The 16,480-nt window shown below is 34.1% G+C and overlaps 3 protein-coding genes across 4 annotated transcripts in view; 1 reads left to right on the forward strand and 2 right to left on the reverse strand.

The window, feature by feature from the left end:
• Nucleotides 1–3,725, reverse strand: LOC144835260 (uncharacterized). Its single transcript, XM_078690328.1, has 3 exons — nucleotides 3,721–3,725; nucleotides 884–2,346; nucleotides 1–584 (listed from the first exon to the last, which is right to left on the reverse strand). Exons 1-3 carry the CDS (start codon nucleotides 3,723–3,725, stop codon nucleotides 1–3), a joined length of 2,052 nt encoding a protein of 683 aa, XP_078546454.1.
• Nucleotides 3,726–5,590: 1,865 nt separating this feature from the next.
• LOC144846623 (protein HEXIM1-like) lies at nucleotides 5,591–7,510 on the forward strand. The gene has a single exon (XM_078703564.1). The coding sequence runs from the start codon at nucleotides 5,790–5,792 to the stop codon at nucleotides 6,708–6,710; it is 921 nt and encodes a 306-aa protein (XP_078559690.1). The 5' UTR covers nucleotides 5,591–5,789; the 3' UTR covers nucleotides 6,711–7,510.
• Nucleotides 7,511–13,756: 6,246 nt separating this feature from the next.
• The window catches only part of LOC144844521 (programmed cell death 6-interacting protein-like), a 46,176-nt gene continuing 43,452 nt past the window's right edge, over nucleotides 13,757–16,480 (reverse strand). For both annotated transcript variants that reach the window (XM_078701469.1, XM_078701477.1), the window contains one exon: nucleotides 13,757–15,185. In XM_078701469.1, the coding sequence (XP_078557595.1) occupies nucleotides 14,773–15,185 (413 nt within the window). In that variant the 3' untranslated portion in view covers nucleotides 13,757–14,772. The remainder of the gene's footprint in view (nucleotides 15,186–16,480) is intronic.

The following is a 16,480-nucleotide window of genomic DNA, read 5'->3' on the forward strand; positions in this document are numbered from 1 at the left end:
TTAGTTACCAGAGCCACAATTGTTTTGACCAGTTGTTTTAAACGGTAAAATCTTTGTTTTCTTTACACTTATGGTGAGACCAAAGTGTTCACAGGCACATGAAAATTTATCAAGTAGAAGTTGTAGACCATTAGGAGAATGGCTGCAGAAACAGGCATCATCTGCATAAAGAAAATCACGAAGAAGAACCTTAAATATTTTTGTCTTAGCTTTAAGTCTGGCCGGGTTGTACAGCTTGCCAGTAGATCTATAATGCAATAAAACTCCTTCCATAAGATTAGGTTCAAAAGCTCTTTGGAGGACGACTGCAAAGTAAATCCCAAAAAGAAGAGGGGCAAGAACATCTCCTTGTTTTGTCCCACTCTCGACATCAAATGAGTCAGACACTGCTCCATTGTACTTGACAGTAGCTTGCATTCCTTGATGGAAGGATCGGATAATATTTAATAGAGTAGGTGGTGGACATCCAATTTTCCTTAGGATTTCAAATAGACAGTCTCTAATAATAAGGTCAAAAGCCTTAGTGAGATCGATAAATGCCAGGTAGAGTTGCTGTTTTTGCTCAACATTTTTCCTGCAGCTGTCTAATAGAGAATATCATATCAATGGTAGATCTTCCAGAGCGAAAACCACACTGAGACTCTGGATATACCCTTTCCGCTAAAGCTAAACTACTTTTCCAAATACTTTTCCACAGATATTAAGCAGAGAAATGCCGCGATAATTATCACAGCAACCACGATCACCTTTATTCTTGTATAGAGTGACAATGGATGCATTCTTAAAATCCTGTGGAACTTTACCAAGAGACCAAACAGAGACTAATAAGCTCATGCAGATGATGTATGAGTCAGGCCTGCTTTAACAATTTCAGTTGGTATACCATCATCACCAGGAGCCTTGCCTGAAGACAGTTGCTTTACTGCTGATCGTACTTCATCCATAGTTGGGTAGGCATCAAGTTCCAACATAGTTGGTAAATTTTGAACATTTTTTAGTTCGTCCTGGGATACAGGCATCTTAGTTTGGTAAACTTCTGAGTAATGTTCTACCCATCGGTCCATCTGTTTCTTCTGATCGATTATCACATTACCATTTCGGTCTTTAATTTGTGCTGTTTTCTTTTGCACTGGCCCAATGGCTTTTCGGATTCCTTCATACATTCCCTTCAAATGCCCTGTATCAGCATCTTGTTGTATCTGACCACTAAGTTCCTCCCAGTACTCATTAGTGCACTGGCGCACAACTCGTTGAACATCAGCCCTTGCTAAACGTAGAGAAGCAAGATTATGCCGTGTAGCGTGAGTCTTGTAAGCTAACAGAGCTGTACGTTTCTTCTCAATGACGGGCAGTAACTTTTCAGATTTTTCTTCAAACCAGTCTTGGTTGTTTTTTATTTTCTTACCAAACACTTCTATAGCAGAGTCATAAATTGCAGTTTTCATTTTCCCCCAGTATTCTTCAATATGTTTGCACTCATCTTGCATAGCAAGATTTTTTGCTAATTGATGTTCAAACTTTGCACATTTATCAGTGTCGGATGTTTCCTTGACATTGATCTTCCGAAGAGGGTGATGTTTGGTTTTTGGTCTTTGCTTTTGCACAATTTTTAGTCGACTGCAGACCAGAGAGTGGTCTGTTTTGCAAACTGCACTATGAAACGTACGAGTATTTTTAACATCATTTAAGGAAGAACGGCGTGTGATTATTAAGTCGAGCTGATGCCAGTGTTTAGACCTAGGATGTCTCCATGAAACTTTGTGAGATGGCTTTGATTTGAAAAATGTGTTAGTTACGCAAAGTTTGAAGTATGAGCATAATTCAAGAAGCCTCTGTCCATTTTCATTTAGCTTTCCAACACCAAAATTCCCTAAGCATGCTGGCCATGCTGCCCTGTTGTCACCAACTCGAGCATTAAAATCACCAAGCAAAATTAAAGGTGTTTTCTCAGGAATGTTCTTAATAAAAGAATGCAGATATTGACAAAACTGATCTTTAACCTCGTCGGAACTCATAAGTGTTGGTGCATACAAACTCAAGATGACAGGTGACTCAATAGAGTTTGAAAGCCTAATTGCAAGCAGCCTCTCATTACTACCTCCTAATACTACAACATCTCTGAACAGGTTATTCTTGATGGCAAAACCAACTCCATGTTGCCTCACACAGCCAGTATTATTCCCTTTCCATATAAAAGTATAGTTACTTTCCTGCAGTGAACCAGATTCTAGCAAGCGTGTTTCTTGAAGAGCAACAATATCAAGGTCAAGACGTAAGAGCTCAGAGTCGATGACTGCTGTTTTACGTGCATCATCTATTTTCTGCAGATCATTATTTAATCCAGTTCTAAGAGTACGAATATTCCATGTACCAAGTTTTAAATGCTTTGTTTTATAATTATTTCTATTTCTAATTTTTCTTTTTGTCTTGGGTACATTCAATCTAACTGCCTGTCAGGCTAATTAAAACCATAAGTCCCACGCACCCAGTGAGACAAGCAATCGGTGGCGGAATAGCACCTAATTGGCTGGGGGCTGCCCAGCTTAAGGCGGGCGGTAGCTATTCAATGGAATTAAATAATCCCTCCCACTGTCGAGATCGACCCCTGGCGTCAAGTCCTACGCCAATCGGACAACAGACTTATAACCGGTAACTGACGATCCCCGTGTTGATCCTTTGTACAAACAAAGTTGGAGTGGCCTCTCCAAGTATGCCAGGGCATAATATATGGAATCTTGAGCTGCCCAATTATCAGGAATCCCCTCTCGGCATTACTAGTAGTGTCCAGTGGAATGGAAACCAATACGACTGGTACTAGATCTGCTGCAGAAGTTGCCAGAAAAGTAGAACAAAGTTCACTAAACTGCCTTACGGGACTTCAGCTCCGAGTGAGAAAACTAAACCCTCCCAGACACTAGCTGGATATTTCTATGGTTTAAGGGCTGCTCTTTTATGATAGAGCTAACTAACTAATACTACCATAGGCCTGAAGAGCCTGAAACCTGCCTGACTTGGTTAAACCTACTAGGGACAAAATGTCCCCGCCAGTATAGCTTTCAGACTTGATGACAACTAGACCTTTGGTAGTATTGTGGCTGATACAGGTTGTATCGGAATACAGCTTGACCGATAGCAGTCCAGATGTTTTGACTGACCTGATTTACAGTAGTTAAAACAATAACAGTGTTGTAAGACAATGAGTGTTATAGGCTACTTATTGATCATTTTGCATTTATTGACAAGTTATGTGTCTTAATTTTATAATGACTTTTCAAAATGAAGAAAAAAAAAATAAAAAATTTCATCGCCGATATGATTGTTTTACATGCAGGTATTTTAGTAAAATTTAAAACGCTACATTTTGACCATGGAAAAACCATCGTACAGTATCGTGTGCGTGTTTTTTAAAAAGGGGAATCCCCGACGGTCAGCAGAAAGACGTAGCAGCTGTGAGGAAACAGATACCAGAAGGCGCAGCTCCGATTGGTTTCAGAGAATGTTTCAGATGGCGAGTCGCCTTTTATTCAACAGCACAATGATCATTTTACTGAAGAAATTCTTTTCAACCCTTTTGGTTATAGAACATTCTAATTATCATGCCTAATAAATATCCTCATATCGGGTGTTTATTTAATTTTAAATTAAACAAGACAGTGAAGAGGCACGGAATAATACGTACACGGACGTACGACGAATACACACACGCACGTCATCATTTACGACATAGTGGTGATATGATGCAATTTTATAATGGATATAATGATGGGATTGCCTTTCCAGGCTTAGAATCAATGTGCATTGTAATACTATGTATATAATAGTAAACTGAATGTTTATAAATAAATTGTTTTACGTAATTTGTTGCATATAAAATAAAAGACACAGGCGCAGCCTACGTTTCCTATAAAATATTTCACATTTAAATAATTATGTACTGTTAGGCCTAAATGACATTATGCTGGATAATACTATAATCTTAAACTATGTTTACAAATTGTCATTTTTTAAGGCACACATCTTTCTCATCATACTGACCTGTAAAATAAAAACAAAAATCAATTATTAATATAGGCCTAATAATAATAATAAATATTCATCGACCAAAGTAAAAATAATCTAGATCGTATAACATCATTTTATCGCGACCAAAATTAAACGCGACCGATTTCGAACGCGACTGATATCATCGTAAAACTCCGGCGGGGTTTCCCCATCTTCAGATGGTGCGTTGTAGTGCGACAACGGCGGAGTAATTACGGGGGTTTCCCTCTGGTAAGCTAGCACGTTAGTGCGACCGCGGAGTGATTAGTCGGGGTTTCCTCTCTGATGATGGGGGTGCGTGCCGATCGTGTAACCTGAGACTACATGGCGGGGCTTCCCCTGTTATGCATACACGTTCCGTGTTATTTTGTGTATCATTGCGACATTTTACGCACTTGTAAACTATTTTTTAACGTTTTGGGGCGACTTTGCGATAAGGCGACTTTGTGATGGGGCGACTTTGCGATGGGGCGACTTTGCGTTGGGGCGACTTTGCGATGGGGCGACTTTGCGATGGGGCGACTTTGCGATGGGGCGACTTTGCGATGGGGCGACTGTGTAAGGGGCGACTTTGTATGGGGCGACTTTGCGATGGGGCGACTGTGTAAGGGGCGACTTTGTATGGGGCGACTTTGTATGGGGCGACTTTGCGATGGGGCGACTTGACTAGTTCACCATATTTTTTAGGTAGATTCAGTAGCCTATATATGCCCACCCTCCTCTTGCCCAAATGAGTGAAATATTTCAAGTTCATAATACAGTATTACAATTTTATATTTAGGCCTACTGGTACATTCATAGCGTTCAAGTCTGATTTGCGCGTGCACACGCTCGTATCTCATAATCTCTTCCACTATATAATTACTTGAAATTCCGATCAAACTCACATGTATTGTTTACTCCCAAAAATGCACGAAAAATAACTGACTTTGTTAAGTTGTGTAGGCCTACATATTTATAGCTATATACATATACCTAAAAATGGTTATATGGATGAATCAGAATTCATATACATTACCTAGCTATCATATATGAATCATTTTAGCAAATTTTTAAACAACAATGTTGGCATATTTAAAAGATATTGACATATTTGTAGATATCAGAATTTTTTCCTTTTCAAAAAAGATGTGACCTTTTGTAATGTCATTAATGTCTATACATTGATACCAAGAATGAATGATTTGTTCAAGGAAAACTGTACTTATGGCTATTTGTATTACACCCAAACCCAAATTGGTTCTGAGAAACTGAAATTAAATCGTTTTTAAAAATCAGTTAAACTACATTTCGGGAATGTGGATATTTGATGTTAACATCTATTTTTTAGTTCACCGGATATATAGGTACATAAAAATACTAAAAATGTAGGGATGTAGGGGAGGAGTGCAGGGGGCCCCTCCTCCAGCAGCCCATGGACTAATATATTAATAAGTTCTCGTTTAATCTTCTTTTGACTTTATCAAAGATTTGACTTTATGAACTTGCGCCGCCAAGCGACGCTATTTTTGGCGAATACTGGTGGTGGCGTGTGTGTGACGGGGGGAGAGAGTCGATGTCGTTTGTTCGTGACGTGATGATGTGAATGTTGTTGTGCTTGGCTGGTTTGTTGATTTTTTTACCTGGCCTAGTATAGCCTAGATAGGTGAAAATATTGAGTGGCAGGTACGTGGTCTACTGCAGTAGCTAGGCCTAGTGGAAAGCATAACATTAAACTGTTTTCTGTACATTAAAGACAATCGGACTTAATGACCATAGTAGAAATTATGAGTTTGACGGACGAAAGTGATCGAAATGTTTCATTTGAACCTGAAGGTACGGACGGGGATGACGAAGGAACAGAACCCGAACGAAGTCCTACCAGGCCTAGGCTTAGGCCTATTAGTACGCCTGGCTCGTTGATGGCACTTCGCCAACAAAATTATGTAGGACAGCAGCAGCGTGGACCTAGCGATAATTTAGAATTTCAAAACATATCTGACTCAATGCCGCACAAGAATGAACACATTCAAAGAAGCCATAATAACGGAGTTGGAGTAGTACACAAAAACCATGGAGGTAATGTGAAAAAACGCAGAAGAGGAAAAAAGAGACACAACACTACCAATAACAACAAAAAGAAGTGGAAACCTTACACAGAGTTGACCTGGGAAGAGAGAAAGGAAGTCGACGAACGTGAAGCTGCAAGAGCAGCAAAAAGAAGAGAAAATAGACCCACACCTTATAATACAACTCAATTTCTTATGGAAGACCATAAAGTTGAGACTCCAGATTTTTCTAGTGTTGCAATGATAAAAACTGACTTAGAATCGTCGGATGATGCATTTGATGATAGTGTTGTTGGCGGATATCATGAGAAGGATTTTACTGCTGTTTACAATGATTTTCAATCTGAAAGACTAGAGAATATGTCAAAAAAAGATCTTGTGTCAGAGGTGTTGGCACTATCAAGTAAAGTAAATGAATTGGAGGGAATTCAAAAAGTAAAAAGACAACAAAATATCAATTGTAATGGGAATGATGGGCTACCATTTAGTCCTGAAGTATGTGCACGATTACAAACTGTTGGAGATCTGGAAGCGACTGTGTCACAATTACGTGAGGAAAACTCAAGACTTTTGTCTGAAAACAAGCGTTTAGTTTCATGCTCCACAAATTATGAAATGTAAATAGTGTACAATGTTTGAAATGTAACAATTCAATAAATAAAAAGTCCTCCTTGACACCGGGAGGCTGCAAATTTAGTTTTTTTAGTCTCATTTTAATTTGAAGTTTTAATAATCGAGAAGTGACGGACAGACAAAAGTGGTTTTGAAATTGTACAGCTAAAACAATGAAATATTTTATAACTTAGGCCTAGTTATTGTATTTGTTTTTATACTACTTGATATTTGGACTTTAAAATATACACATGTTTCATCAAATTAATTGATAAATTGCCAGTATTACATTATTCCTGTTTATTCATAAATACAATAAAAAAATTGAGTATTTTCACACTGTAAGTTGTAAATTAATAATAATAATACATTAGTGTGAAAATGTGTTAATATCAAATAGGGATCACCTCAAATGTTTCAAAATGGTGACATAATAATTTACTTTCATGTAGTTTAAAAACCAGTACCCTCATCATTAATTATGAATGTGTACATTATTGTATTGTAAGAAAAAAAGTGTTTCACCATGTTTGTAACATTTCAGATAATGGGCTTTTAGTATGAAGAAAGCTGTAGTATGTTTCAATTCATGTACTGTACAACAGGACAATCAATAATGTACAATAAAATGCAGACTTTGCAATAAATCATTTGATTTACCAAAAACAATGCAGTATACAATCAACACTGCCAAAACTAAACTTGACTTAATGTAATAAAATAAGAATTTTGAATTACCGGTAATGTTTAATCAATCTTACAGATAAAATCCTAATTTAGATAGAAAAAATAAATGTTGAATAAAATGTGTTTTTGGTTATTGTTTTTTTCAAAATTAGATTCTGGTTTTGGCGGATTTTTAAGGAGTAAAGAATTTTGGATTACTGGCGATATTAATAATAATTTAATAAATAAATTATAAAAGTAATCCAAATTTTACAGGTGAAGGATTTAAAAGATTTTATTAGTGGAGATTTTGTATAGAAAATTTGAAAATGGTTACACATGTTGGTATATAACTATAAATTATGTTCACAGTATTGTTTAAAATGGATATGACTGATATATGTCATTAGATAGCAAAATAGATCACAGATTGATATGTGCTCTCTCCAAAGAGATACTAATATTATGTGATACTCCAATGACTGAAAATTATTTTAGCCACCCCAACCAAAATTTAGGTTATCTGCAAACTATATACAGTACTTTATTAAAAAATATTCTAGTATTTCTTTGCTCCTAAGCTATAGTTTTACTATGGCTACGTTAAACATGTGTGACATAAGCCTGGAGATGATCATCGTGAAAATTCATGTGCTTTCGGAAATAAGGTAAAATGATTGAATATATTCAATATATATACAGTAGCATTGAAAAAGCTACTGTATAATCACAGTACAGTACTGTAGAACAAAAACAGCAGGGTCATAGTTGATAGCTAAAGGGATAATCTTAACATTCAGGGACTATCTCAAATGTTATAAACAGATGAGACCTTATTTAAAAGAAAAACGTTTTATAGTACTGTCCTATAAATTTGGTTACTCATAATATTCAGTATGAATTTGTTTCAATTAGTGTACCATCACATAGCAATTTGATGATTACTAGCCATGAGAGAATAGTTCTTGGTATTAGCTACTGTATGCTTAAAGAAAGCTTCCTATAATGAAAAACCCTTAGCCCTTCCAGCATCAAACAGTGCAGTGCATCCAGCAGGTCCTACATTTAGATATTAATGGATGAACTCCAAACTTCCTTGTCAGCCAATGTGAAAAAAACAGACATACCAGATATTCAAGTGTACGTTACTGATTAAATGCATTATTTGGGGCAAGAATTTTGCATTTTGCGGCATCTATTCCAGCATTTTTTATAATTGAAAGGAAGTTTAGATATTAACAGATCAACTCAAACTTCCTTTATTCAATATGGAATATGTCATTTCTAAAAAATATTGGTTCATTGCCAACTACTCGGTCTACTTAGTCTCCCTTTTCATAAAGCTGAGGGTTTTCTTTTTCGTCGGACTACATTAGTCTGGGTCTCACTTTTTGTATTAGGTCTTTAGTTTCGAAACATCCATAGAACCGGTTATATTTTTCTGATAATAATAGATTTGACGAGTTAGTTATCTAAATCTAAAATTACGGGACCCGTCTTATTTTTAACACAAAGATAGTAATTTCGGAAGAAAACTGTCTGTCTGAGCAAAACATATGAACATGTTGAAGAAATTCAATACATAGAATATAGATGCACGCTCTTTTAAATGTGAAAATCTGACTTTTTAAATTCAACTGGCCATATGATGATGTCACAACATCCGATAAGCAAAATGTTTACATGAATTCATATCTACAATTCAACAGCTTCCAGAAAACTTTTTAATCATCATTATCACTTTTTATTCCGAGGAGCTATAACAGATTGAAATTTACTGTAAAGATGAAAATATTAAATTTGATGAAGTATGACGAAAGAGAATAAAATCTTATATTTTTATTATTCAAGAGAAAAAAAAACATGATTTTCATACTCGGTGCGCACCGTACGCGTAAAATAGGTCGCGCGCATGGGAATTTTTTATATACGCAAAATGTCATCAATCGCATAGAAAGTTTTTAAAAGCGCATTTTAAAATTTAAAATGTTTAAACTTTTTGTAAAAACATGCCATTTTTAATCCACACAAGAAAGCTTGCCCTTGATATTAATTAAACTGAAAATTGAAAAATAGGAGGTGTACATCTTCAAGTAAATGACAAAATTATGAAATGTTATGTTTACATATTTTAGAGATATGACATCTACACACCCTTTCCCCCATACATTTCCACACATCATTGTTGCATGATTTTAATTGGTCAGATATACAAAACACAACAATTTTAGAGTCCCCCCCCCCCCCCCCCCCCATATATATTGAACTGATCTTTATTTGAAACTTGAAGGAGTGGCATTTTGAAATAAGATGAAGAGTTTATAGAAACAGTACTAGGACCCAATCTGAAAAAAATGTATTAGTTTTTGTATTGGGTTGTGTAAATATGTCTTACTGAACTATAATCTTCAAAAACAGATTTAAATTTGTTCAAATAATGATAAAATATAAAGCTGTGGGGGAAAAATGTCCAGGAGGAAAAATATTGGGGAAATTAACCTAGAACTGTTTGTTCCCCCAATCTGAGTACTAAGCATTATATAGATGATATACCTGAAGAACAAAATTATGTTGCAATTTGTTTTTATGCTGACTGGACTATTATGAAGATTTTACTGCACAATGATGAATTTGTATGAACCATTGTAAACACAGACCCAGATTATTCCTCATGCACTGGATTTCTCATATACTGTACTGTATTTATAGAATGATTTGTCAATATAAGAAACTTCAGTAAAGTAATATGAGATGTGTTGCCAACAGTCTTCAATTTGGATCCATGCAATGTCATTCTAGCATAATTTTGCCTAAATAGCCAAAATCTCCCAATTGTTGTTGTTATTACTCACTCATTGTAGGTGATCATTTAGAATAAAATGATCACCTATTGTTATTGTATAAATCTTTCTTCTTATTTATTTCTGTAGAGAATTTGTGTACCGATTATCTGAACATTTTCAATTCAAATATGTTTCACATAATAAAAACTGGCCATAGTAAGCTTTTAAACTTGGAAAATCAACTTTGACATCACAAATGCCCCATTTTGTGAATTCAAAGTTTCAATTATATAGTCATAACCGCCAGATATAAGTCAAAAGACAAAAAAAAGCATGGGTATGTATACATTTTAAAATGCTCAAAATCAATTTCTAAACAAATTAGAGCATCATTCAGGACATTTTCAAAATTTGTATTCGCATTTTTGTTCGCATAGCACATAATACCAAAAATATGTTTTTAAACAGTTACTTTTCATATCGTATGTGGTAAATTGCTTCAAATTGCAAATAACGACACATGTAAAACTTATCTATTTTGAATCTCTTTATAGCTCCTCAGAATGAACAATGACCCATCATTTTTGGTTATCCGCACTTGGTGGATAACCCCTTGTTATTGTCACAATCTTTTTTTTTGTGTATATTCTTCTTTCTTTCCACGAATTTTGTTCGCAGCGTACCTCTAATTCTGGGAAACATAAGATTGGCCTGTAGCTGTACAGTAGATGTGCGTACCGTAAGTTAGGCGCGATTTTATGAATTTCTGGTATTTAACATAGGTCGATAACCATACAACAATTTAAATTGAAACTTAGCAAAGTGTAAATTTATGTCATGTGCTAACTATCTGTGGAAAAAAAATGGCATGTTTTACAAAAAGTTTAACATTTTATAATGCGAAAAATCAATTTCTAATCAACTTTCTACGCATTTCATGTAATTTTAAGCATGTAAAATATAGGATTTTTTTCTCTTTCGTCATAGCTCATCACATTTAATAGAGCGCATCTCTACTTATCCGTATTCCATTTTTATCCACATTGTCTAGGTCAATCAATTATCTTTCGCATGATTTACCATTTTGGTAACTAATTTTCATCATTCCAATAAATTTCAATATGTTATAGCTCCTCAGAATGAAAAGTGATACTCATAATTAAAACGTTTTCTGGAAGCTGTTGAATTGTAGATACGAATTCATGTACAAATTGTGCGTATCGGATGTTGTGACGTCATATGGCCAGTTCAATTATAAAAGTCGTATTTTCATATTTTGCGTCATAGTTCATGACATTTAAAAGAGCGCGCTTCCATATTCTACGTATCCAAATTTATTCAACACTTTGATATGTTGTCGCTCAGATAATTCCCTTCCAAAATTGCTATCTACATGTTTCATTTTGATCATGTCAAATGTCATGTTAAAAATTGGATAAAAAGACGGGTCCCGTTATTTTCACCTATTCTGCACTGTATGTAGTACGTATACAGTATATATGTATATACTTAGACGTGACACAAAATAGAGGGCACACTAAAATGTTATTTTCTTCAGGTCACAATGGCATAATCGTTTTTCTGTGCGCAATATTCTAACGTATGACGTGCACGTGCCGTTTGCGCGGCAGGTAACCCAACTCGTCCATAGTGATGTGTTAAAATCTAGTTTAAACATATGAAAGTCAAATGAGTTGTAGATATGAATTCATACACACTAGACATGAAAATGCCGTCTTCATATGGCCACCTGAATTTTAAAATTTGGATTTATTCTCTTGCGTCATAATAATCACATTCAACAGAGCGTCTCGTTGTGCACGATTTTCTCTCAAATTTTAATATGTTCTTGCTCAATCAATTTATCTTTCTCATGAATTTGAATAACGTAGGTCATATAATTTCATCTACACTGTATATTTCAATCTCACAGCTCTTCAGAAAAACGGGTGACCTTGATGTTTATAACTTATTATGAAAGCTACTGAAATGTAGATACGATTTCATATAAAAATTGTGCCTACCAGATTTTGTGACATTATCATATGGCCAGCTGAAGTTTTTCATCTGTTTATACAAACTTTAAATATATCTCCCGAAATTATCATCTTCATGTTTGATAACATAATTATACCAAAAAAAGTAGAACATATGTGGGTCCCGTAATTTCACCTATGCTACAGTGTATATAGATATACATTGTATAATGTACTGTACAGTATTCTCTATTATGAAATATAATAGGCACAACTCAGCATTATAAGCGTATATGCATCCGGTCATAGAATGTTCTCAGCAACTTGACCATCAAATAAAGGTAAATAATACTACTCTCATCACAAACTTACAACTACGGTACAGGGACACAGTTGTAGTGTTTAAACTTGCTCTTGTTCATTTCCAAGACCGTAGACTAGGCGAAAGGGTTCACATGCACCCTCAGGCAATAGAGTTTCACTTCTAAAACTTCTGTTTTTCAACAATTTAGGAAACAAGGTACCAATTAAGAACATCATCAAACATTTGTTCAAAATTTACTTTCTTGGCCGTGTGCTTAAAGAGGAACCCCATGTTTCGCTATACTTACCAGTAAAATGTGCAAGTAATTGTGAAATTTATAGAATCCTAGAGATTCCACATATACATAAGCAAAACAAAATGTTATCGTCCTGGTAGTTAGTCAATATATATTATAAAATTATATTATGTAATTAAAATGTGGCACATGCAAACGAAATCGGACATAAGTCATTTTTACAGAAAATGATAACTGAAACAGTATTTACATTGATGTTTTTCTATTTTGAGACAAATAAATTTTAACATTTTGTGTGGTATGTTGGTTAAAAAGATGGTGTAAATTATGTATGATTTCCATAAAACCTATCATGTTTTATGCTTAAATTGAAAGCATTCCAATGGGTTGTTTTAATTGCATAATAATAGAACAATAGTTAATTAACGAAGGTGCGAAGTTTCATTTAAATAAAACAATTAGAATACCCTTTTGCAAAGGCATAAACTTAAACGCCCTGTTTATTTTTTTGTATTTGTCATTTCCTGTTACTTAACTTTAAAAGCATTTTTCTCAAAACACTGATTGTAACAAACAGCCAAAACTTTAGACTGAGATATCTCTGGAAGCAGACATGGTATCAAGATATTTTTTCAGCATTTTAAATCTTGGATTATGTAGTTTCAGTATTTGTGAAAATCTCAATTTTGAAAATATCGACTTATGTCTTATTTCCCTTGCATGTGCCACAAATATAAAATTATATATTATATGTATTACGGTACAGCATTTTCAAATTGAGAATCAATCTTGTGGATTGTAAAGTATAGAATTCAGAACATTTTATTGGTATTTGAATATATTATTTGGTAGTTAGAAACATATTTGGTGACAAATTAATTCAAAATATGTAATGAATGTATAATTGTATTTCTATAACTTTAGGATTTGTTCTGTAGTGTCTGTATGTTTGTTTTTGTATTTGGCGAAATAAATTATATAAGTTTTTACCTTTGACCAGTTGCACAAGGCTAGATCTGAATATCTTTAAAAGGATACCAATGTACAATCAATGTACCATACACATATAGTAGATACTACACTATGTTTATTAAAAGTAAGTTGGAAATCTGTTTTTTATTTTGAAGATCACAAAATCGGGGCAGGTGAAAAGCAAATTTGCAGGGCCCTAAATAATACCCAGAATGATATTTTAAAACAAAAGTCTACAATTTTTATTTAATCCAGAACAGCATTAACGTTTAGGGATAGAGTAACAGGATTGATTGGATTTGGCCAGAAAACAATTTTTCTGCCACCACAATCTCACAAGTGAAGTTTGTTTGTCAATGTGGATCAATGGCATTCATAAAAGTATAAACTAGATTAAAATCCAATTATTTACAAAATAAATTAAACAAAAATTAATTACAGCATTTCTAAATTTTTAAATGAATATAAAAATAACAATTCATGGTAATTACAATTATGCAATTGATAAAAGACTAAATCGTTATTCAAAATAGGGTATACATATATACTAAACATACCACTACCATTAAAATCAAATTATTTAAATTTAGTAGACACAATAAAAAGGTTTATTTTGCTTGGAAATTTTCAAAATTAGCACATTTCATTGCGGCTTACAAGATTTTACTACTACAAAAATATTGAATAGCATAATGATGATATTGTATCTTAAATCTGAAGATTTCATAGGATATTTATTTTAATCTTGTATGCAAATTATACTCCAGTTATAACTATCTTGACACATAAGCTTTCTAATCATATCTGATGAAATTGTTTTCACTTATACTGTAAATTGTACAAAACACATGTACATGTGTTTTAAACTTTAATTACATCCAACAAAATCATAGATCAATATACTTAATTACTGATTATTTGTTAACACACTGTTATTTAATTTTCATGTTTATTTTTTGATATTTTCTTGTGCTTTTCAAGTGGTACTACTACTACTATACAATCAAATCATCATTTTAAATATATTTATTTAGTTTACATTATATTTAATATTACAAATCTAAAAGCTAATTCTATAGTAGCATTATGTCAAGTAGTTTAAGGGGTAAGTTAACTAGCGAGGCTGTTGAGGATATGGGTAAGGAGCTTGCTGTTGGGGATACCCTGGTTGCTGTGGGTATGGGGCATGACCAAATGGCTGTTGAGAATAAGCGTATGGTTGTTGGGTGTATGCACCTTGTTGAGGTTGACTATATGGATTGTATCCTAGAGGCATAGGAGTATATCCTGTGTAAGGTGGTGTATACATTGGTTGTGTAGAGTAACCTGGGTACCCAGGTTGTGTAGGGTAAGGCATTCCTTGTTGAGCAGTTGGTTGTGGTGCAGCATTTGGTTGTGGTGCAGCAGTTGGTCGTGGTGCAGCAGTTGGTCGTGGTGCAGCAGTTGGTCGTGGTGCAGCAGTTGGTCGTGGCGCAGTTGTTCCCTGTTGGAAATTTGGTGGAGGAGGCCTTTCTGGCGGATGACGTTCTGTGTTAATGAAATAAAAAAATTAATTAATTTCTTATTTAAATATGTATAGAAGATATATATAATACTGGGATCCTTGTGTCTGATTTATTTCTAATGTATTTTCTTTTTTCTAATGTTCTTTCTTTATGTTAATGGGGCAAAGGGGTGGCTATAGCCAATATTTACTCCCTCTCCCAGATCTGCTATTGCTCAGTTAAATGTTAATTTTTAAATGTTACGAGTTAGTAGGCAATTTGTCATGCTACTTGTGTTTATACACTTCATACTCAACAGAAGAATATACCTACTGTAGTGTAAGTAATATGAATATAGTAATAAATTAATTACTATACACCTTAGATATAAAAGCTTATGTCTATAGTCAAAATCACTTTGAAGGAAAAACCAAGGCTACTATGGAAGGCTGTTTTTGAAAAGCATATCTGAAAATCAGTAATTCTATTTTATGTTCATGCTTTACTAGCAAAAATGCATGTCTTTAGCAGAATTCTGAAAACATTGTCTCCAAATAATATCAAAATTTATTAAAAATAATCATTTTAACTAGATTTAAACTTGTCTTTGTGATGAGTTTGGGTTATCCGGGCAAACGCAACAACATGCACATACAGTACTGTACAGTACGCTGAAAATAATTATGCCATCCTATGACAAAAAGTAAATATGTTTACAGTGATGAATTGTACCTATTTTGTGCCATACAGCATATTACAGTATTTACAGAATACACTGTATATGTTATATACAGTGTAGCGTAGATGAAATTACGAGATCCATCTTCTAATCCAATTTTTAACATCAAAATAACACATTTCAAAAGACAAAAATTTCAAGATGATTGTCTGAGCCCAATCATATTAAACTCAGAAGATAATTGCACACATAGAAAAGAAATGCATGGTGAATTTTTACGAAAGAAATGAAAATCAGACATTTTTAATTCAACTGGTTATATGTAATGTGGGTCACTTTTCATTCATATACTGTATAGATGAAATTAATTAACTCTCGTTATTCTAATTATTTAAAATGATGACGTAATACAAATTTTAGCTTTTGTAACGCATGTGAAAGAGAATTGATTGAGAAAGAACATTACATATTAAAATCTAGGAGAAAATGGGGTACGCAATAGCGCGATGCGCTCTATTATTAAATCGAATTAACTAGTACAAAAGAGAAAAAAATCCTATTTGAAAAATTCAATTGGCCATATTGTGACGTCAGAACATCCGGTAGATAAAAATTTTACATGAACAGGTGCAGATTCTAGTGGGGGCGGTACTTCTTCT

The sequence above is a fragment of the Antedon bifida genome, chromosome 1 (assembly GCF_963402885.1).
Source record: "Antedon bifida chromosome 1, ecAntBifi1.1, whole genome shotgun sequence".
NCBI classification, from domain to species: domain Eukaryota; kingdom Metazoa; phylum Echinodermata; class Crinoidea; order Comatulida; family Antedonidae; genus Antedon; species Antedon bifida.